The sequence below is a fragment of the Arachis hypogaea genome, chromosome 13, assembly GCF_003086295.3.
Source record: "Arachis hypogaea cultivar Tifrunner chromosome 13, arahy.Tifrunner.gnm2.J5K5, whole genome shotgun sequence".
In the NCBI taxonomy this organism is placed as follows: Eukaryota; Viridiplantae; Streptophyta; class Magnoliopsida; order Fabales; family Fabaceae; genus Arachis; species Arachis hypogaea.
The window spans coordinates 68,842,612-68,865,080 of NC_092048.1; the positions used below are offsets into that span (position 1 = coordinate 68,842,612).

At 39.8% G+C, this 22,469-nt stretch overlaps 1 protein-coding gene and 1 non-coding gene across 2 annotated transcripts; one reads left to right on the top strand and one right to left on the bottom strand.

The window, feature by feature from the left end:
- Positions 1 to 7,866, bottom strand: LOC112732275 (protein MEI2-like 5). Its single transcript, XM_025780936.3, has 13 exons — positions 7,343 to 7,866; positions 6,302 to 6,360; positions 6,070 to 6,213; positions 5,539 to 5,984; positions 4,046 to 4,204; positions 3,826 to 3,942; positions 3,542 to 3,693; positions 3,004 to 3,095; positions 1,566 to 2,520; positions 1,396 to 1,480; positions 1,238 to 1,306; positions 925 to 1,104; positions 1 to 727 (listed from the first exon to the last, which is right to left on the bottom strand). Exons 2-13 carry the CDS (start codon positions 6,330 to 6,332, stop codon positions 677 to 679), a joined length of 2,481 nt encoding a protein of 826 aa, XP_025636721.1. The 5' UTR covers positions 6,333 to 6,360; positions 7,343 to 7,866; the 3' UTR covers positions 1 to 676.
- Positions 7,867 to 21,654: 13,788 nt separating this feature from the next.
- LOC112738750 (small nucleolar RNA R71) lies at positions 21,655 to 21,762 on the top strand. The gene has a single exon (XR_003169693.1). It is a non-coding gene; the product is annotated as a small nucleolar RNA R71 (small nucleolar RNA).
- Positions 21,763 to 22,469: the final 707 nt, after the last annotated feature.

The window sequence follows — 22,469 nt, forward strand, 5'->3', positions numbered from 1 at the left end:
TTTTCGCATAAAAGCGCACTTTTATACACGTCGTTTTCAACAGTAGCGGTACATTATAGGCATTTAGAAACAAGTGGTCTTATTTCTCCCTATACAATTTCGTTGTGTACCCCATGCTAATAATTTACCAACCGACTCTCACTCTCAGACCTAAATAAGCTCTAACCATATTGACATTTTTTCAAAAATAAAAACAAAATCCCTAAAAAAACAAACCCCGAAATGGCCCCCCGCCCCCCAAAAAATAAAAGAAAAAAGAAAGCACATGATGAGCAAAACAAGTGAGACACCTTCCCTAGAATGAAAACCAGATTTGCTCAAATCTTCAGCCCTTGGTCTCCACCATCAACATAAGTTACCTGTGAAGCAAACCAGTCAAAATGGTCCAAGCTTCTTATAGCTTGGTCGCAAAATACTCCTTAAAATGACTATGATACAGAATCTACACCCTTTAGTTATATTTCCTAAATATATGCAGAACCAGTGACGCGCCTGCAGAAGTTTACATTAACAGCAAAAGGTTTCGTTTTATGCAATTCTGCAGATATGATGTTAACTTGTCTCAGCTTACGGGATATCCGACCAATTCTGCAGATATGATGTTAACTTGTCTCAGCTTACGGGATATCCGTCCTTCGTCGGACTCCCAGCAAAATCACTTGACGGCTCAATCGGCTTAAGTGCCTGAACATTCCAAAATGTTGGAGGGAAGATGCTCTTGTATGATCTACAGTACATATGCACCCACAGCAGTTAGATATCCATAACTCCATTTCAGGAGAAAATATATCCAAACGATAAAATTATGACGACGATGCAAAGCAACTAGTTCCAAATATCAACCTCATGAAGAGCATCGCATCGAAGATTAAACAAACCAGGTATTTATTTGTTTACTGGGTACATAGTAGTCGATAACACTACCTGATCACTCGTCTCGGGACCCTCTGAGTGGAAGAGAATTGGGCGGCAGCGCTTGTCTTCATTCATCAAACTTGAATTTTGGAAATGGCTCACAAGTGCAGTCTTCCCTTGTATTCGAGCATATGCCAAAGATGCAACCTTTTCACTATTAAACTTCTCCCATTTCTTCCCATTGAATGTCTGAAAAATCAAACAAGTTAGTGAATCTACCATTTGAGGGGGATTCTTTAATAGATTCTACGATATTATCATTAAATGCCAAGTAATTTTATTGAAGATGGATATGAGAATCAGTAGAGTTGATGAAACCTACCTCATAGAATGGAATAATAAGAGCGGGTGACAACATGTTGATAAATGCATATCCCACATTGCATTTATTCTGCAATTACAAACAACAATAGAAAATCAGCTTCTAGATTTCGAAGAAAGCTGTACATAATTTAAAACTTGTTCAAGCAAAAAATGTACCTTAAAGTCAATTGGGAGATAGAGAAAATCATATGTACCCCTGTGATTTTCATCAATGGCAGCTAATAACATTTTTGAAGTGTACCTGCAAGTTATCAGCAACTAATGAATCATCAAAGCATCCAATGTCACAATAGAGGTCAATAAACAGCCACCAAAGTCAATCATACTTATTTGGAATATTCTTTATCATTAATGTAGTCCTTGTATCTTCACCACATTTAATCTTATCCAAATCAAGCTGGAATTGCTTCTTGCTATCAACTTGGCTTTCATTGTTCTCAATCCATCTGCTCTGAGAACGGTCGGTCAAACTATCCATGATAGTAGGTGGTAGTCCTGCATATGGACCACTGCCCAAAAACACGGGGCTAAGCCTAGGAGAAGATCTCATTCTAAGGTTTGATGAACCGTTCTCAGAAATATTTCTCGGAATAGTAATGCCAGCATTAACAGACCCACTTGTTTTAACCATGTAATTTCCATCAGTGTGCCCCAGACCCATGCCTCCATAACCAACATTATTCATGATCGAAGTTTCAGGTGACTCAGGAAAACCAAAGTGCCTCTCTAGTGGCAAACCTGATGGAGCAGAACCAACATGATGATCGTTATGATGATGGGATGCCCCAACGTAGGAAGTACTTTGACTTGAGTATGGGAAGCCATGCCCCTTGCCATTTGATGTAAATGGATGCACCGCAGCTGGTCTTGGCCAAGCTAAAGGCTTATTACGCTCTGAGTAAAGGGTTGGACTTCCCCATAAAAACTGTGCCCCAGACAAGGTTTCCATCGAAGATTCATTTGATTTTGATGTTGATGGACCAAACAAGGACAAAGATCCACGATATTGGCTGAATTTTGGCTCTGGAAGTGAATGTGACTGAAAAGTAGTTCCTTGCGTTGAATTCATACTGGTAAAAATGTGCTCTCCGTGATTGCTCCTTCCAAAGTCCTTGCCGATAGTTGCACCCTTCACAGTATTCGATACCTGAGGTTGCAAAATTGAAGCCAGCCCTGGCAAGTGGCTACCAGTTGTTGGGCTCATGATCCTAGAGCCAGGAGAATGACTGATCGTTTGCATAGAATTCTGCTCGACAGGACTAGTGAACTGCATCCAGTTACCTGTAATAAAAGCTTTATCAGCTTAATTCAACAACAGACAACAGATGGAAGAACATCATAATTAAGACTTAGTTCGGTAAAACTTTTACTTTTTAAAAAATGTAGCATTTATGTTTGGTAAATCAAATTAAAAATGACTTTTAATAAACACAAGCAACCACAATTACATTTAATAAAACAGCTTTTTAAATTTAAAAATACTATAAAAGACATAAATTTAAGTGTTAAATTTGAAAATTAGTTAATATATGAGGTTATATTAGACTTTTAAATTTTGAAAAACACAAGCCAACTTTGAAAAGCTCCACCTTAATTGCTTTCAAAAGTATCCCCATCTTTTAAAAGCTACAAGCACAAGCACATGGTCTTTTTTATTTACCAAACACAAAATGAGGAGCTTGTGCTTTTAAAAAGCACAAGCACCTCTTCAAAAAGCTTTACCAAATCAAGCCTAAGTCTGCAAAGAAGATCACAAGAACCTACCTGGTGGAGAGTTGGCCACAGGTGAACCCACTTGATACCGAAAGTTCCGAGCTTCATCTTGATCAAGCTCTTGATTTAGTTGGAGCAATAAACTAAGAGGCGCAAATGTTATCAATACTAGATTGATATATAAACATAAATGCTAGAAAAGAAGGCAGCAAAAGTTTTGAAGTTCAAGAAGCAACCGTTAGTGGTAAATTTTCTATCCACAATATAAATTTACAAAGCTAATTTTACAATAATTCAATGGCTAAAAATATTAATTGGGCACTTTATGCTATTATCCAAGCACCATGCTAAGCCAAACAGACAAACACTTATTAGCAAAATCATAACATTTGAGCCACTCTGAGAACATTAAACTATATCCAAGTACCAACAAAGATAAGCTAACAGAAAACACATTCGCCAAACCATAACTCTGTTCAACAATGATATGTTAATACATTGCATGAAATTCAACCAAAAGTAAACAATGAATATCACAAAATAAAAATAAAAATCAACCAAAAGCATCTCAAATAATTGGTGTACGCACTTTCGACGAGCTCCTCCAGGCCGACTAGGCTCCAGCTTTATCCGTTTACCAGCTATGTCACTTCTATTTAATGATTTTAGTGCTGCTTCTGCAGCTCTGACATCATAATATTCAATGAACTTATGATGCCTCTTGTGAGGAGTTTCCCTTATCTGCAAAGATATTGATCATTAAAAATAAGGTTATTTTTAGTTAGAGAACTAAAAAGGACACAGAAACAGAGGCACATCTACCCACATCTCAATAGATCTGACAATAGCAGTTCAGAAAAATAAAAGAATCACCTCTTTGACTTCTCCATAAGCCCCAAATATTTGACGGAGGTCTTCATTTGAAACAGATGGATCCAAATTGAAAACCACCAAGGTTCCTTGGTTGATATCCTTGTCTGATGGGTTATCCTGGGATGTGCAAGAAAAGAAAGCAAGTACAAGAATGTCAAGGCATTCAATTACTAAGAAAAACTTAGGACGACTGTGAAGTAGGTTAAGGAGAATATAATACCTTTGGTATTGAGAAATGTATGTCAAGTTTCCTGCGACGCAGAGGTTTGTTTTGTAATGCACGCATAGCTGTTCGAGCAGCACGGATGTCATAATAGGATATCATTACAAAACCCCGATGTTTACATGCAGTATAGAGGGTTCTAATATCACCATATTGCTGGAAAATAATATAAAATCACAATTAACAATTCTTACAGCAAAAATTTTGAATGATATATCAGTTAATTAATTAACCCTTGATCAGGGATAATGAAGCACATTTAATGTGTTCCAGAAACAAATTGCAGCCACTTGTTTCTATTTACAATGTTTAAAATGTATACAGAAAAATAATGAGAAAAGGCCCTTCCTACCTTCCACAAATATGCACACATTTGGAACTAAGGATTCACATCTGAAATTAAAACTATTTTAAGGCTCACATTAGAACTTTCTAAGGAGTCATGTCAATATAGATTTAAGTTCATGATTAACTCTATTCGTAGAAACATATCAAGTATTCAAAAAGTAAAATTAATTTACAGTTATAAATACATAGATACAAAATTCACAGTAGTTGTGCTGTCATATATAGGGTTCAGCACAATCTTGAGACATGAAAGTCTATAACAACAAAATCCTCCCCCCAACATGATTTATTTTATATAGCACTTGCTTTCTTTGAGACAAAGAAGCAACTGTGTTACAGTTCAGAATTTTGAGCAATATATATTTGACTGAAGAAAGAAAAAGGTATGGCAAAAGCTTTTAATTTTCATCTTCACAGGTAAACTACTTTCCTTCTTAGTCCCACAATGTTGATTTAACTTTTGGGAGACTTGCACTTCATTGAAAGGGGAAAATGCAAGCAAAATTCACATTACAATTACGCAATTTGTCAATTAATCATCTCCATGCCTTCCTCCTTAATCTCCCGTCAGTAGAGAGTTTCTAACTTGTAGCCACAAACACCAAAACAACCAATTTATTTTTAACTTAGCATATGCCCGCCAAAAGCTATTCATTAAGCTTAAATACTATACTTTATGATAATTTAGTTTAATTTAGTTCTAGATCTTTACTTTAGATGCTATTCTCTCTCAACTTTGATTTTGAAAGAAGCACTGTCGTAGCATCTTTTGATTTAATTATTTTTCCTGACGAAAGCATCTAATTATCTTGCACTCTTTTTGTGCATATTCTTTAAAAATGTTCATTTTTTTCTTTTCCTTGAAAAGGTTTCAAACAAATAGGAACTTAGACTATACAAATAGAATATACTATTTTTCATTACTTGGAACCTCATCATTTCAGAAGTCCGAACAACTCCAGAAATAATATCTACAGTAAATAGTTTTAAATTCTAAACAATTTTGTCTTGTTTACATAATTTTGTTGTTAACAAAGATATCCAAATGTCAAGACCAACAAAGTTGGCATACTATTGAACTCAACAAGCAAATAAACGTACATACAAAATTGTCTATTTAAATCAGACTACCTTATACTAACCTCAAAAAGAGCTCTCAGCTCTGAATCCTCCACGTTGCTGTTAATATTTCGGACAAATAGCGTTCGAGAAGGATGCTCTCCATATGGATGTTCTCCAGCAACAGTTCCAACACCATTAGGAAAAGAATAATGAGGCAAACCATTGCTAACAACACTATCGGAGAAGTTCAATTTGGACATGCCCGCACTGAAACCATCCTGATCAGGATCTAGATCCATATCTCCAAAAAGATCATACTCTTCCAAGTCCTCAAGAGAACCAGGTAAACCACTTAGATCAAAATCATCCATTATGCCGGCCAAAAGCTCCTCTTCATCATCAGGAAGCGTGGTTCCCACTGCATGAGCACCGACACCTTCTAATGAACCCTTGTCTTGAAGCTTTTCAAAGCCAGATGAGATGTCATCAACAGATTGATAACCATTTTCAGTATCATTTATGTTCACTGCAAGTTGGCAAAAAATGGGTCAAAAGGTTTTTCTATAATATGGAGTACAAGACTAAAGGTGCTGTAAAAAAATATGGCATACACTTTTCGTGTGGAAGAACAGGTAATGAACTGGAAAAGAGACTAGCATCAGATGACGCATGGTATGAATCAGATCCAGATGAAACCCCCCGTGCACTGCACCCCACTCCTCTAGGTATATTTATGGATGCAATCTTTGAAGGACCTATTTGTAATAATAAAATAAACAATACAATTAGTTCAACGTAGAACTCATTATGGTAACCAAAACAGAAATGAATTTAGATAATTACCCAAAGATGAAGGATCAAAAGACTGCTTCATTGCATCACCCTTCTGCTTCAGTCACAGACTAGTAAGATATTACATCAATTAGTGTTTGTCTTGATCAGGAAAATTAAGATCCCTTGCAATAGATATGGCAACCACCACAAAACTTGTAAAAAGCTAATCACACCAAGATTGGGAATATTCTATTTTCTACTAAATAGAGTTTGGAAGTTTCATTGTTTTATTCTTTCCCTACCAATGCAGACATTTTAGGAGGGGCAGAGGAAAAGCGGTATGTTTCCATTACCCGAAAATCACAATAGGTACATATGTATGAATTTCCCTCTAGTACAATAAAAAAGTGCAAGCTATATCCAATTACACAAACCCAAGCTCCCCTCAAGAATCAGCAGCAGCTGAAGCTGCATACCATGATTAAAGATCAATCCCCATATAGATAGCACAAAAAAATAAATAAATAAATAAATAAATAAAGAACAAAAACTTTTTGAACAGTTTTCAGCACAAACACAAGATTCTGCTTCAATATAAAAAAAGTGAGTGAGGGGAAAATAATATATTAAAACTAGAAAGGCCCCTTGTAGTTAAACTCGAGCTGCCAATTCTTCTCTCTCTCTCCTTTTTCCCCCCATTCGGAAAGAAAATAGCATATCAAGGGATGCTCGAAAATAAAGTATTAGCGGTTACCAACACCATTTAATAAAGCAGGTGATCGCAACAATAAAACCAACCCAAATTAGTGCTAAATAAACAATAAATAAACAAAATATTTTTGTCTTGACCAAAGGGTAAAACAACCCTTCAAACCAAAACCCAAAACCAAAAATTAAAAGTACTTTCAGAAACCTTAGAGTTCAGAATAACCATGAAAGAAATCCCTTCAATCATTATGAAAATAACCGCTGCACTCAAAGAGCAAATTCAACTTAAAAGCGGGCTATAATCGAGCGGTTAATTTCAAACAACAAAAACAATTAGGACTCAGAATTTGGAATTGGAAAATCAGAGAAAGAGTGAATCAAAACGGAAACACGCGAATTTACCTGAAATTCGAAGGGTGCAACAGTCAGAAAACCCTAAAGCTTACGAATTTTAAAAACCAGAATTGGTATTTGAGGGTCTAGGTACCTAGAAACTTGTCTCTTTAGCCCCTAAAAAACCAGAATTGGTATTTGATATATTTCAAGAAATTTGAGAGGAGAGAGGTCGGAAAGAGTGAAGAAGAGAAGCTGAGTTTGAGTTTGAGTTTGAGAGTGTGTCTGCGTGCGTGTGCGTGTTTCATGCAGAGTATGGTTTGTGATGTGAATTGGTTGGGGGAATCTTTTGGGAGAGGGAGAGAAAGGTGAGGAGCAAGAGCATAGCGATGATTGGCGCCTGACCCTGACCCGAGAGAGAGAGTGTGTGTGAAAAAGGAGTGGAAAATGGAAAATGATTGATTTGAGAGACGAGAAAAGTGTGGTTCGGTCGAATGCGGAGCATTTAAATGTATTTAAGCATAATTTGAAGTCCGGAACCCCGATTTCGGCATTTTATTACACCACTGCCAGAAATCTATTATGATAGATCATTTTCTTTCGTAACTTTTTAAAATATAAACTTACTTAGGATAGTGTTCCGGGGCTTATCTAGAACTGGATGGTTGGACTTGAATGAGAGATTCAAACGCTAAAAGAAGGTGGTCTCCAATTTGTTTTACGTCGAGAAGCCGCCGTTCGAGTTGTGTGTTCTAAGAGATGGAGGGTGATACCTGCAAAGACACTCCGATGCCTAAGTCAGCATGTGGTTAAACAGGTTTAGAATGTATTGAAACTTAGTGATACTTGAGGAGTGTCAGTGTATTTATAGTGGTGAACCAATAACCACCGTTGGAGTAGTGCCACCTTTTTAGGTGGATAACTGTCCCTTTTATCTAGAAATTGTTGGGATATAGCTTCTAGAAGTGGGTTGAGAGATTTTAGGGGCAGTTACTTATTTTAATAAGTGTTATCTGCCAGCTATCTCTTGAACCCGACTTCTTTGAAAAGAAGTATGTGTTGAGTCTGACCTCTTCTGAAGAGGTCAGTGAATAACGAAGGCCAATCTTTGGATTGAGCCTTTTGGTGTATTTGAACCTGGGCCATAGCGTTGGGTCAGGGTAGGAACAGGCCCCTACTCGAGTCCAATCTCTTTTACTTATGAGTTGGATTCGAGTATTGAACTCGGGTCTGTAGCTGATGTGATTTTTAAAACCGACGTGATTTTAAATTTCTTAACCGCCAAAGTCTAATCAAACGTCGCGTCTGTTAGGGTTTTCGCATTTACACGTGGAAGCAGTTACATTGGTAACAGTGCGTTTCTTTAATGATCGCGTCAACTTACCCTTATGCCCATGCCGTGTTATAAATACTTTTCCCTCTTTAAACGACTTGTTTTTGGCCAAGTCCTTTTTCTAGAACTGATTTGTATAACTCGTTCTTTCCGAGTTTTTTAAGGCTTGTAGGCTCTGTATGAGTTTTAGCACATCTTGCTTAACCAAAGAATATTTCTTGTCCTAGTTTCGTATAACTCGTTCAGTTCGAGTTGTTTTGAGGATACATGACTTGTTTTAATACAAATCACCTTTCTAAAACTTATTCTGATTTCTTACGACTTGTTTTGATACAAATCGTTTACTTCAAAAATCTTGTCCTTAGGTTGTTGTGAATGCTAGAACAAATTTTCTTTGAACAACTTGTTTTTGTGAAATTGTTCCATTTTATACGACTAGGTCATTTATTCGTAGAGATAAGATCGTGGGCTTGAGATTTTGTACGATTCATTCGTGAGGGTCGAGTTGTTAAATCGTATTTATGCCTCGAGGGGCATATTTGGTTAAGTTACTTTTGTGACTTATTCTAAACACAACTTTTTCAACCCGTTTGGCCCGAGCTGTTTCGAGGTGTTTTCTTTCCAATTCGCATATGTAACTTCTTTCCACCAATTGATTCCTCGTCGCTTCATCCAAGCGATTTCTATATGATCGGCCTGTGATTTTCGCGGTTTATCGAGCTTCAATTGGTGTGTGTTAATTGTAGAAAATCATTTTTCATAAGAAATTATGGGATCTCCTTATATTGGAGGTGTGTCGCGACCTTGACAGTTTTTCACCCTTGAAGTTAGACACTTTGTAGTAGCCCTTTTCTAAGATTTCAGCAATCTTGTAGGGTCCTATCCAGTTTGTTGCCAGTTTTTCTTCGCCCGACCTCTGTAACCTGATATTATGTCTTATCGGGATGAGGTCATTTGTGGCGAACCTCGTAGCCATCCTTTGTCTCAAAATCTCTTTTTCTTATTCGAGTTTTCTCTCGAATTTCTGAAAGGAGATCGAGCTTTTCTTTTGAACTTGAAAGTTACCAACTTCCTTGTAGAATTTCTCAAAGCCTCTTTTCTTATCTGAGTTTGCTTTGGAAGGAGATCGAGTTCTTCTTTTGTGCTCTGATATCATTGTAGAATGTTGTCTTTGGTTTTTAATAATTTTGGACTTGGCTCTCGTAATAAGCCAGTGCCCCTACTCGAGGTCGAGCTTCATAAAGTCGGACTTGAGTATTCAGTCATGCCATTCTTGAATCTTACTATTTGTTGCTGTTTCGGGGGTTACCTGAAATTGGAGGTCGATCTCGGATGAGATCTTCTGTACTGGTCGGAGATGGCGTGTCCGGCTGGCTGGTGGCGGCTGGAGCTGTTGTGTCTGACTTGTTGGACTTGCTGCACTGCTGATCCTTGGTCACCCGAGGGTGGGGGGTACCTGCAAGAGACTCCGATGCTTAAGTTAGCACGGGTATTAAGCAGGTTTTTTGTAGAATCAGAGTATGAGTTATACCTGGGTGCTCCAGTGTATTTATAGTAGTTGTAGAGTGACCTTTTTAGATAAGATAACTTAGTTATCTTATCTTATCTTATCTTTTGGTGAGGTCAGCTTATCTTCAATGGAACCGACCTTATCTCTATAGGCTTGGACTGCCTTTGGATATGGGTCATATTCCTTGAGTTGGGCCCATTTTTTGGGCTTTCCTGTCGATTTGGCCGAGCTCTTTTGGGAAGAGATCGGATAGTCTGACCTGAAGAGGTCAGTCGCTTTGTCGCCGATCATCCCGGGTCGGATAACTCGACTCAGGGTATGAACAGTGCCCCTGCTCGAGCTCGGTCTTTCTTTTGGAGGTCGAGTCTTGGTTTTAGGACTTCGATCCTTCTCGGGTGAAGCCGAACTCGAGCATTTTGTCGACTTCCTCTTTTGTAGAACCTTTTTGAATGTAGAACGTTTTCCTCTAAAAGCGCGCGCTTTTGTATTAGCGCCTTGTTATGGGGAACGTGCGAGGGTTTAATGCCCCAATTAATTTGGCATTAATTGCCCCGTTTAACTTCTTTATTTTTGAACTTTACACTCAGGAAACAGTTTCTCTTCTTCACTCTTTCTTTGTAACTTCTCCCTTTACTCTCTCGCTTTCTGTTTCTGGCTTTGAGTCCATAGCTCCTTCCTACGACGCTTGCTTTGTTGCTGTTTTCGTGGAAGAGGGGTGATTCTGGATTTTGCCTTCCGTTTTTCTGCTTTCTTTTGCAGCTTTTCTCCCATTTTCCAGGTTTGGTTCTTCTTCCTTCCTTCCTTTACGCCATTTATTTTGAGAAAGTTTTTATTTTGGCTAGAGAAAGTTTGGATCTTTCTGCCTTTACTTATGCCTGATCGTGGTGTGTTCTGTAGTTTTTTTGCCTCTTTGCATGATTTTTCGCTTTTCCTGTTGCTTGCTGTTTTTATGGCTTCTGCCTGTTGTTAGTGCTTTTGGTTTCGAAACTTTGAGTGATAATTTTGTTTGATCCTAAAAAAGGAAGTATCTTTGACGCTTTCTACTTGTCGTGCTTTGATGTTTGGGGATGCATGCTTGTTCTTTACTGATAAACTGTAGGAAGATAGTGGTTTTGATGACTTTCTGTGCTTTTTGCGTTTTGTCTTTTTCCTATGAAAATGCTCGCTATTTAAGGTCTTATATTCTTGTTTGAGAGATGCTAGAATGTAAGCGTTAGTTTTTTCTAGATGAAAATGATGAGCCCGCCTTTCCCTTGGAATGCAAAAAGATGTGAGAGTGTCCAGATACACGTAGGAGATGTTGGATGAAACTGAGCGAGCTTTTGTGACCGTCTTGGAAGAACACTGGGGTCAACCTCCCATCTTGATACAAAGAAATTTTTAACCAATTCTTCTCTTCTTCAAACCGAGCTGGGTATTTTGCGTTCCTGATTTTCCTTTTATTATTTGTTTATATTGCTTGTAAATGCCTTTCCGACTTGCAGCTTAATTTCTTACTGTTGTGTTTTATTTGCAGAGGCAATGAAGAATAATGAATCCATGAAGGCTTTTAAAAGAGCACAGAAGGCGACTGCTGCTAAAAACATCTCGGTCAAGGCGGCCAGGGAGGGATCTTCCCAAGTGCGTGTGAAGCCGTCCATGCCAGAGTTCTCCTGGGGCGAGGAAGGTGATCCCCACTCCTCGAGTTCGTCTGGCTGACCCTCCACCAACTTCTGCCGCTCCTTCTGGCACTCCTCCCAATAAGAAACAAAAAACGGCTGAGCCTTTCAACTTTGATGCTCCCAACTTCAATGAGATCGAATTTGTGGATCAGCAAATCGGTCCCTACGGTGCTCTTCCTATGGACGATGTGTCTATCCTTCGCCATCTGGAATTTATGGCTCGAAACAGTGTAAAAATGGCGTATATGGGGGTTGCTTTGTACCGAACTGCTCAGAATATTCCTCTCCATGCCACCAAAGAGTTTATGGAGGAGACGAAGCAGGAGTTCGATCGGATGAAGGGCCTTAAAGAGGAGCTTGAGGTAAAGGTTGCCAAGTTGGAGAAGGATTTGGAGAACGAGAAGGCAAATTCTCTTGCTTTGGCAGCTTCTGTGCGGCTGGCCGAGAACATGGCACTGATGCATAAGGATAGCTACGTTACGTCTTATCGGGAGGTGATGCGTCTGAGGGGGGAGCTGGAGAGTGCCCGAGAAGATTACTCTGAGCTTCAGGGTCATCTCGTTGGCAGTGTAACTGCTGCTTACGAGAACCTGAAGGAACAAGTTCGGGTTATTGCTCCCGAGGCCGACCTTAACCTCTTCAGCCTGGATAACATTGTCAGGGATGGCAAGATTGTCCCTGATGACGAGGATGATGATGTTGAACCTCCCCCTGTGTCCTCTGCCAAAGTGTCGACTTCTTCAGCTCCTCCGGTTGTAGCCGATCCGGATTGCCAGATTCTGAACCAGGAGGATGGAACTGTGGATGCTGTGCCTATTCAGACTCGCCCTCCTTCTCCCCCTAATAATGCTGCCAAGAAGGCTCCCGATGTTTGCTGATTTCTCTCTGAACATTTGTGTAGCTAGCCCGGCTTGTGGGCTTTTAAACTCTTTATTGTTTTGTTAACTGCTGACACTTTCTAGTCGCTTGCCTAGCAACTTTTATTTTGGAAAACAAAGGTAGCTTTCTAGCTTTTTGAGGTAGATTTTGCTGGCCTCTGAAGCTTTCTAACTTTTGTAGATTATATCACGTTTTTTTGCATTTATCTTGGTATCTCTTCTGGTTTTTGAGAGTGTTGGAATCTTGCGGCTCAGCCTCTTTGAATTGCTTTGTACTTATTGTTTGTAGCTTGGATCCTTTGAGGTTGTGGCTGTGTGGGCCCAACTTGTTTTTCGGTTTTCTCGCTTTTGCTTGTATGTTTAGCACTTTCATAACCGATTTCTTTACGTTAGTCCTCTTTGCAGTTATTTTTGTAGTCCTCTCTTTTGAATCTTTGCCAGATCTCTTTTTAAGGACTACTTTTATAACTTGGTTTTTGTAGGAGGCCGACTTCTTTACGTCGTCCTCTTCTAAGTTATTTTTGTAGTCCTCTTTCTTGGACCTTTGTCATGTCTCTTTCAAGGATTACTTTTATAACTTGTTTTGTAGGAGGTCGACTTCTTTACGTCGTCCTCTTCTAAGTTATTTTTGTAATCCTCTTTCTTGGACCTTTGTCAGGTCTCTTTCAGGGATCACTTTTATAACTTGTTCATTGTAGGAAACCGACTTCGTTATGTCGGTCTCTTCCAAGTTATTTTTGTAATCCTCTTTCTTGGACCTTTGTCAGGTCTCTTTCAGGGATTACTTTTATAACTTGTTCATTTTGGGCTGACTTTGTTATGTCGGGCCCTTATAAGTTAAAGTAATCCTCTTTAATAGGGTTGGCCATACCGCTTTCCAGGGTTTACTTGTAACTTGGGTTGACTTGGTCCGACTTCTTTACGTCGGCCAGTCTTTAAGTTATTATTTAGCAATCCATAAGACCTCGTCAGGTTCTTTTTCGGATCACTTTCGATAACTTCTTACATTATTCTGTGTTCATCTTTGCCGATGTGTAGAAGGTGGTTGCTATCTTTAGATTGTCTTTTAGGTGAATCGCGTTTTCAGCTTTATCGGACGATTGTCTTTATTGTGATCGTGCAGTGAAGTTGCTTTTCACTTTATGCCGATCTGTTGCTTTATAATCGGACGATGAATGCTTCAGATTAATGCATCTTGAAAACTTGTACAACATCTAAAATATATTTTATTAAAGGAAAGTGCAAATATATCCATGTGGGAATTTTTCATCCCTTTAAGTCGGATAGTGTCTGAGTCTCAACTTGGTGCCTCATTAAAAAAACTTTTCAGGAAAAAGAGTGCATCCAGTAGTGAGATCTTTACTTTTTTTAGCTGTAGTACCTTCTTAGGTTGCAGGCGTGCCATGATCTGGGAAGCTCTCGTCCATCGAGTTCGGACAGTCTGTAGTAGCCCTTCCCAAGTACTTCCACGACTCGGTAGGGTCCTTTCCAGTTTGCTGCCAACTTTCCTTCTCCTGGGCGAGTTGTTCCAATATCATTTCGGATTAGGATGAGATCATTTTCTGCGAAACTTCTCGGCACTACCCTTTGATTATATCTGGAAGCCGTTCGACGCTTTAGTGCTTCTTCCCTGATCTGAGCTCTTTCTTGGATTTCAGGTAGTAGGTCGAGCTCTTCCCTTTGAAGTTGGAAATTTGCTCCCTCATTGTAATGAACCACTCTAGGCGATCCTTCCTCAATCTCTACTGGAATCATTGCCTCTATTCCGTATGCTAACCGGAAGGGGGATTCCTTTGTGGTGGAGTGTGGCGTCGTTCGATACGCCCATAGAACTTGTGGAAGCTCTTCTGCCCAAGCTCCCTTTGCGTCTTGTAATCTCCGTTTTAACCCGGCCAATATGACTTTGTTGGCAGCTTCAGCCTGTCCATTGGCTTGCGGATGTTCCACGGAGGTGTACTGGTGTTTTATGTTTAAGTCGGCTACTAACTTTCTGAAGCCTGCATTTGTGAATTGAGTGCCATTGTCTGTGGTGATAGAGTGTGGAACCCCGAACCTTGTGACAATGTTTCTATATAGGAATTTCCGGCTTCTTTGAGCAGTGGTGTTGGCTAGGGGCTCTACCTCGATCCACTTTGTGAAATAGTCTACCCCTACTATGAGGAATTTAACTTGTCCTGATCCCTGGAGGAAGGGTCCGAGAAGATCAAGTCCCCATTTTGTAAACGGCCAAGGCGAAGTTACACTGATGAGCTCTTCTAGCGGGGTGATGTGAAAGTTGGCATGTTTCTGACATGGTGGGCATGTCTTTACAAATTCTGTAGCTTCTTTCTGTAGAGTTGGCCAATAAAATCCCGCCCGGAGTACTTTTTTGGCGAGAGCTCGTGCTCCGAGATGATTGCCGCAAATGCCGCCGTGTACTTCTTCTAGCACTTCCTTTGTGTTGTTGGTCGGTACACATTTTAGTAATGGTATTGAGATCCCTCTTTTGTACAGGATGTTGTTTATGATAGTGTAGTACTGTGCCTCCCTTTTTAACCTCTTTGCCTCCTTTTCTTCTGTGGGGAGTGTTTCTGTTTTGAGGTAGTTAATTATGGGGGTCATCCATCCTTGGTCCTGACTTGTTACGGCTAGGACTTTTTCCTCTTCCAAGATTGACGGGTTCTGTAGCATTTTCTGAATGAGGCTTCTATTGTTGCCTCCTGGTTTGGTGCTGGCTAGTTTCGAGAGTGCGTCAGCTCGGCTATTTTGTTCGCGGGGTATGTGGCGGATCTTATATTCCCTAAGTTGTCTGAGCTGTCCTTTGGTTTTATCCAAATACTTTTTCATGGTGGGATCTTTGGCTTGGTAGCTCCCTGTTATCTGTGAGGTGACTACTTGTGAATCGCTGTAAATGTTGAGTTTTTGAGCTCCAACCTCTTTAGCCAGCTTCAAACCAGCTAATAATACTTCATATTCCGCCTGATTGTTTGAGGTCGGGAACCCGAATTTAAGAGAGAGAGATCAACTTGGGCTCCTTGGTTGCTTTCTATTATCACACCTGTGCCGCTTCCAGTCTTATTTGAAGAACCGTCCACATAGAGATTCCATTCTGTGGGGATTTCCAGGGCATCTGTTAATTCTGCGATGAAGTCGGCCAGATACTGTGATTTGATGGCCGTCCGAGCTTCATATTGGAGGTCGAACTCGGATAACTCGATTGCCCATTGTAAAATTCTGCCTGCTAAATCTGTTTTCTGCAATATTCCTTTTATGGGCTGGTTAGTTCGAACCTTAATTGTGTGAGCCTGGAAGTACAGGCAAAGTCGTCGAGATGTTAGAACGAGAGTATAGGCAAACTTTTCTATTTTCTGGTAGTTCAACTCGGATCCCTGTAGCGCTTTACTAATGAAGTAGACAGGTTGTTGCCCACTTTTGTCTTCTCTGACTAGTGCTGAGGCTATTGCCCGGCTTTCTACCGCGAGATATAATATGAGCGGTTCTCCTTTTCGTGGCCGAGATAGGATAGGTGGCTGGTATGCGAAATTGTTACGCTGAGGTTGTAAAATTTGTTGTTCGTTCTCTCCCTGGCAATTGCGCCAAAAACTGGTGCACAATACCATGATCCAAACATAACTTCACAACTTCGCACAACTAACCAGCAAGTGCACTGGGTCGTCCAAGTAATAAAACCTTACGTGAGTAAGGGTCAATCCCACGGAGATTGTTGGTATGAAGCAAGCTATGGTCACCTTGTAAATCTCAGTCAGGCGGATATCAATTGGTTATGGAGTTTTCGAATTATAATAAATAAATAGAAAATAAAGATAGAAATACTTATGTAATTCATTGGTGAGAATTTCAGATAAGCGTATAGAGATGCCTTCATTTTTCTGAACTACTGCTTTCCTGCTGTCTTCATCCAATCAGTCCTACTCCTTTCCATGGCAAGCTTTCTGTAAGGGCATCACCGTTGTCAATGGCTACATCCCATCCTCTCTGTAAAAATGGTCCAAATGCTCTGTCACGGCATGGGTAATCATCTGGAGGTTCTCGATCATACTGAAATAGGATTTACTATCCTTTTGCGTCTGTCACTACGTCCAGCACTCGCGAGTTTGAAGTTCGTCACAGCCATCCCTTCCCAGATCCTACTCGGAATACCACAAACAAGGTTTAGACTTTCCGGATCTTAGGAATGGCCATCCATGGGTTCTAACTTATACCACGAAGATACTAATAACTCGGACTCGGTCCCCTGTATTAGATATCTAAGAGATACTCATTCTAGCTTGGTGGCATGTAGAACGGAAGTGTTTGTCAGGCTCGCGTTCATAAGTGAGAATGATGATGAGCGTCACATAATCATCACATTCATCATGTTCTTGGGTGCGAATGGATATCTTAAAAGCAGAATAAGTTGAATTGAATAGAAAATAGTAGTACTTTGTATTAAATCATGAGGAACAGCAGAGCTCCACACCTTAATCTATGGAGTGTAGAAACTCTACCGTTGAAAAATACATAAGTAAAAGGTTCAGGCATGGCCGAGAGGCCAGTCCCCAAAACGTGATCAATATGATCTTAAGATGACTAAAAATCATATGATGATCCGAAGATGTCTAATACAATAGTAAAAAGTCCTATTTATACTAAACTAGCTACTAGGGTTTACAGAAGTAAGTAATTGATGCATAAATCCACTTCCGGGGCCCACTTGGTGTGTGCTTGGGCTGAGCTTGAAGTTTACACGTGGAGAGGTCATTCTTGGAGTTGAACGCCAGTTTGTAACGTGTTTCTGGCGTTCAACTCTGGCTTGTGACGTGTTTCTGGCGTTTAACTCCAGACTGCAGCGTAGAACTGGCGTTCAATGCCCTTTTGTGTCGTCTAAACTCGGCCAAAGTATGGACTATTATATATTTCTGGAAAGCCCTAGATGTCTACTTTCTAACGCAATTGGAAGCACGCCATTTTGAGTTCTGTAACTCCAGAAAATTCACTTTGAGTGTAGGGAGGTCAGAATCCAACAGCATCAGCAGTCCTTCTTCTACCTCTGAATCTGATTTTTTTTGCTCAAGTCCCTTAATTTCAGCCAGAAAATACCTGAAATCACAGAAAAATACACAAACTCATAGTAAAGTCCAGAAATGTGAATTTAACATAAAAACTAATGAAAACATCCCTAAAAGTAACTAGATCCTACTAAAAATATACTAAAAACAATGCCAAAAAGCGTATAAATTATCCGCTCATCACAACACCAAACTTAAATTGTTGCTTGTCCCCAAGCAACTGAAAATCAAATAGGATAAAAAGAAGAGAATATACTATAAATTCCAAACTATCAATGAAACATAGCTCCAATCAGATGAGCGGGACTTGTAGCTTTTTGCCTCTTGAATAGTTTTGGCATCTCACTTTATCCATTGAAGTCCAGAATGATTGGCATCTATAGGAACTCAGAGTTCAGATAGTGTTATTGATTCTCCTAGTTCAGTATGTTGATTCTTAAACACAGCTACTTTATGAGTCTTGGTCGTGGCCCTAAGCACTTTGTTTTTCCAGTATTACCCCCAGATACATAAATGCCACAGACACATAACTGGGTGAACCTTTTCAGATTGTGACTCAGCTTTGCTAAAGTCCCCAATTAGAGGTGCCCAGGGTTCTTAAGCACACTCTTTTTTTGCTTTGGACCTTGACTTTAACCGCTCAGTCTCAAGTTTTCACTTGACACCTTCACGCCACAAGCACATGGTTAGGGACAACTTGTTTTAGCCGCTTAGGCTAGGATTTTATTCCTTTAGGCCCTCCTATCCACTGATGCTCAAAGCCTTGGGATCCTTTTTATTACCCTTGCCTTTTGGTTTTAAGGGCTATTGGCTTTTTGCTCTTGCCTTTTGGTTTTAAGAGCTTTTGGCTTTTTCTGCTTGCTTTTTCTCTTTTTTTTTTCTATTTTTTTCGCCATTTTTTTTTCTGCAAGCTTTGTATTCACTGCTTTTTCTAGCTTCAAGAATCATTTTTATGATTTTTCAGATTATCAAATAACATGTCTCCTTGTCATCATTCTTTCAAGAGCCAACATATTTAACATTCATAAACAACAACTTCAAAAGACATATGCACTGTTCAGGCATTCATTCAGAAAATAAGAAGCATTGTCACCACATCAATATAATTAAACTAAGTTCAAGGATAAATTCGAAACTCATGTACTTCTTGTTCTTTTGAATTAAAACAGTTTTCATTTAAGAGAGGTGATGGATTCATAGGACATTCATAACTTTAAGACAAAGTTACTAAATACTAATGATCATGTAATAAGACACAAACATGGATAAGCACTTAACATAAAGAGAACGAAAAACAGAGAATGTAAGAACAAGAAATGAGTCCACCTTAGTGATGGTGGCGTTTTCTCCTTGAGGAACCAATGATGTCCTTGAGCTCTTCTATGTCTCTTCCTTGTCTTTGTTGCTCCTCCCTCATTGCTCTTTGATTTTTTTTTTAATTTCATGAAGGATGATGGAGTGCTCTTGATGTTCCACCCTTAGTTGCTCCCAATAATTGTGTGGAGGAAAATGTATCCCCTGAGGTATCTCAGGGATCTCTTGATTTGCAGTCAAATGTTCTACCACTGAGCTATAGATCCTTGATGGAAGCTTTTGTTTTCCCTTTTAAAAAAAGCTATGCTTTTACCACACCAAACTTAGAATATTGTTCGTCCTCGAGCAAAAGAAGAAAGAATAGATGAAGAAGAAGATGTGGAAAAAAACTAGGATTATGAGGAGGGAAAGTAGGGATCCTGTTGGGTTCACAGATCCTGAGATGATCCTGTGAGGTCCACAGATCTTGAGGTGTCAAGGATTTACATCCCTACACCAATTGGGCATGTAAAATCCCTTTGCATGCAATTTTGGCGTTTAAACGCCGAACTGATGCTTGTTCTGGGCGTTCAGCGCCCATCTGCAGCATGTTTCTGGCGTTGAACGCCAGCTTCATGCTTGTTTCTGGCGTTCAGCGCCAGCTTTCCTCAGTGTGCATTCTTGGCATCTGAACGCCAGGATGCTGCTTGTTTTGGGCGTTCAACGCCAGATTCATGCTCTGTTCTGGCGTTGAACGCCTGCCAAATACTCCTTACTGGCATTTAAACGCCAGTAAGTCCTTCCTCCAGGGTGTGATTTTTCTTCTACTGTTTTTTATTCTGTTTTTGATTTTTCTATTTATTTTGTGACTCCACATGATCATGAACTTAATAAAATATGAAATAATAACAAATTAAAATTAGATAAATAAAAATTGGGTTGCCTTCCAACAAGCGTTTCTTTAATGTCAATAGCTTGACAGTGGGCTCTCATAGAGCCTCACAGATGTTCAGAGCATTGTTGAGACTTCCCAACACCAAACTTAGAGTTTGGATATGGGAGTTCAACACCAAACTTAGAGTTTGACTGTAGGGGCTCTGGTTGACTCTGCAGTGTGAGAAGCTTACTGTGCCTCTTTTTCATGTTTACAGAAGGATGTCCTTGAGTTTTAAACTCAAGGGAGTCCTCATTCAATTGAAGGACTAGTTTACCTCTGTTAACATCAATCACAGCTCTTGCTGTGGCTAGGAAGGGTCTTCCAAGGATGATGGATTCATCCTCATCCTTCCCAGTTTCTAGGATTATGAAATCAGCAGGGATGTAAAGGCCTTCAACCTTTACTAATATGTCCTCTACTTGTCCATAAGCCTATTTTCTGGAATTGTCTGCCATCTCTAATGAGATTTTAGCAGCTTGTACCTCAAAGATTCCCAGTTTATCCATTACGGAGAGTGGCATGAGGTTTATTCCTGACCCAGGGTCACATAGAGCCTTCTCAAAGGTCATGGTACCTATGGTACAAGGTATTAGAAACTTTCCAGGATCTTGTTTCTTCTGAGGCAATCTCAGTTGATCCAATGCATTTAGTTCATTGGTGAACAGGGGAGGTTCATCTCCCCAAGTCTCATTACCAAATAAATTGGCATTCAGCTTCATGATTGCACCAAGGAACTTGGCAACTTGCTCTTCAGTAACATCTTCATTCTCTTCAGAAGAGGTGTACTCTTCAGAGCTCATGAATGGCATAAGGAGGTTCAATGGAATCTCTATGGTCTCTAGATGAGCCTCAGATTCCTTTGGTTCCTCAAAGGGGAACTCCTTATTGATCACTGGATGTCTCAGGAGGTCTTCCTCACTGGGGTTCACGTCCTCAACCTCCCTTATAGGTTCGGCCATGGTAATTAATTCAATGGCCTTGCACTCTCCTTTTGGATTCTCTTCTGTATTGCTTGGGAGAGCACTAGGAGGGGTTTCAGTGATTCTTTTACTCAGCTGGCCCACTTGTGCCTCCAAATTTCTAATGGAGGACCTTGTTTCATTCATGAAACTTACAGTGGCCTTAGATAGATTAGAGACTAAGTTTGCTAAATTAGAGGTATTTTGTTCAGAGTTCTCTGTCTGTTGCTGAGTGGATGATGGAAAAGGTTTACTATTGTTAAACCTATTTCTTCCACCATTATTAAAGCCTTGTTGAGGCTTTTGTTGATCCTTCCATGAGAAATTTGGATGATTCCTCCATGAGGGATTATAGGTGTTTCCATATGGTTCACCCATGTAATTCACCTCTGCTATTGCAGGGTTCTCAGGATCATAAGCTTCTTCCTCAAAAGATGCCTCTTGAGTACTGTTGGATGCAGCTTGCATTCCATTCAGACTCTGAGAAATCATATTGACTTGCTGAGTCAATATTTTATTCTGAGCCAATATGGCGTTCAGAGTATCAATTTCAAGAACTCCCTTCTTCTGAGGCGTCCCATTACCCACAGGATTCCTCTCAGAAGTGTACATGAACTGGTTATTAGCAACTATGTCGATGAGTTCTTGAGCTTCTGCAGGCGTTTTCTTTAGGTGAATGGATCCACCTGTAGAAGTATCCAATGACATCTTAGCTAATTCAGACAGACCATCATAGAATATATCCAGGATGGTCCATTCTGAAAGCATGTCAGAAGGACACTTTTTGGTCAGTTGCTTGTATCTCTCCCAAGCTTCATAGAGGGATTCACCTTCTTTCTGTCTGAAGGTTTGAACATCCACTCTAAGCTTGCTCAGCTTTTGAGGAGGAAAGAACTTGGCTAAGAAAGCCGTGACCAGCTTATCCCAAGAGTTCAGGCTATCTTTGGGTTGAGAGTCCAACCATACTCTAGCTCTGTCTCTTACAGCAAAAGGGAAAAGCATGAGCCTGTAGACTTCAGGATCTACTCCATTAGTCTTAACAATATCACAGATCTGCAAGAATTCAGTTAAGAACTGAAAAGGATCTTCAGATGGAAGTCCATGAAACTTGCAGTTTTGTTGCATCAGAGAAACTAATTGAGGTTTAAGCTCAAAATTGTTTTCTCCAATGGTAGGGATGAAGATGCTTCTTCCATGTAAATTGGAATTAGGTGCAGTAAAGTCACCAAGCATCCTCCTTGCATTATTATTATTTTCGGCTGCCATATCCTCTTCTTGTTCGAAAATTTCTATAAGGTTATCTCTGGATTGTTGTATTTTAGCTTCTCTTAGTTTCCTCTTCAGAGTCCTTTCAGGTTCAGAGTCTGCTTCAACAAGAATGTTCTTGTCCTTGCTCCTGCTCATATGAAAAAGAGGAAACAGAAAAATAATAATAATAGGGATCCTTTTTGCCCAGGTATAGATGTTCCCCTGTGTGAGTAGAAGAAGAAAAGAATGTAATGTAAAGAAGGGAAGAAAAGAAAATTCGAACACAGATGGAAGAGGGGGTTCGAATTTGTGTAAGATGAAGTGTTAGT

What these genes read in the sequence shown, in the direction of transcription:
- LOC112732275 (XM_025780936.3), bottom strand. Translation starts at nt 6,332, where the DNA reads ATGAAGCAGTCTTTTGATCCTTCATCTTTGG. An exon ending in TGTTCTTCCACACGAAAAGT is followed by an intron (nt 5,985 to 6,069) that starts GTATGCCATATT and finishes GCCAACTTGCAG; the next exon opens with TGAACATAAATGATACTGAA. An exon ending in TTATTATTCCATTCTATGAG is followed by an intron (nt 1,105 to 1,237) that starts GTAGGTTTCATC and finishes TTGATTTTTCAG; the next exon opens with ACATTCAATGGGAAGAAATG.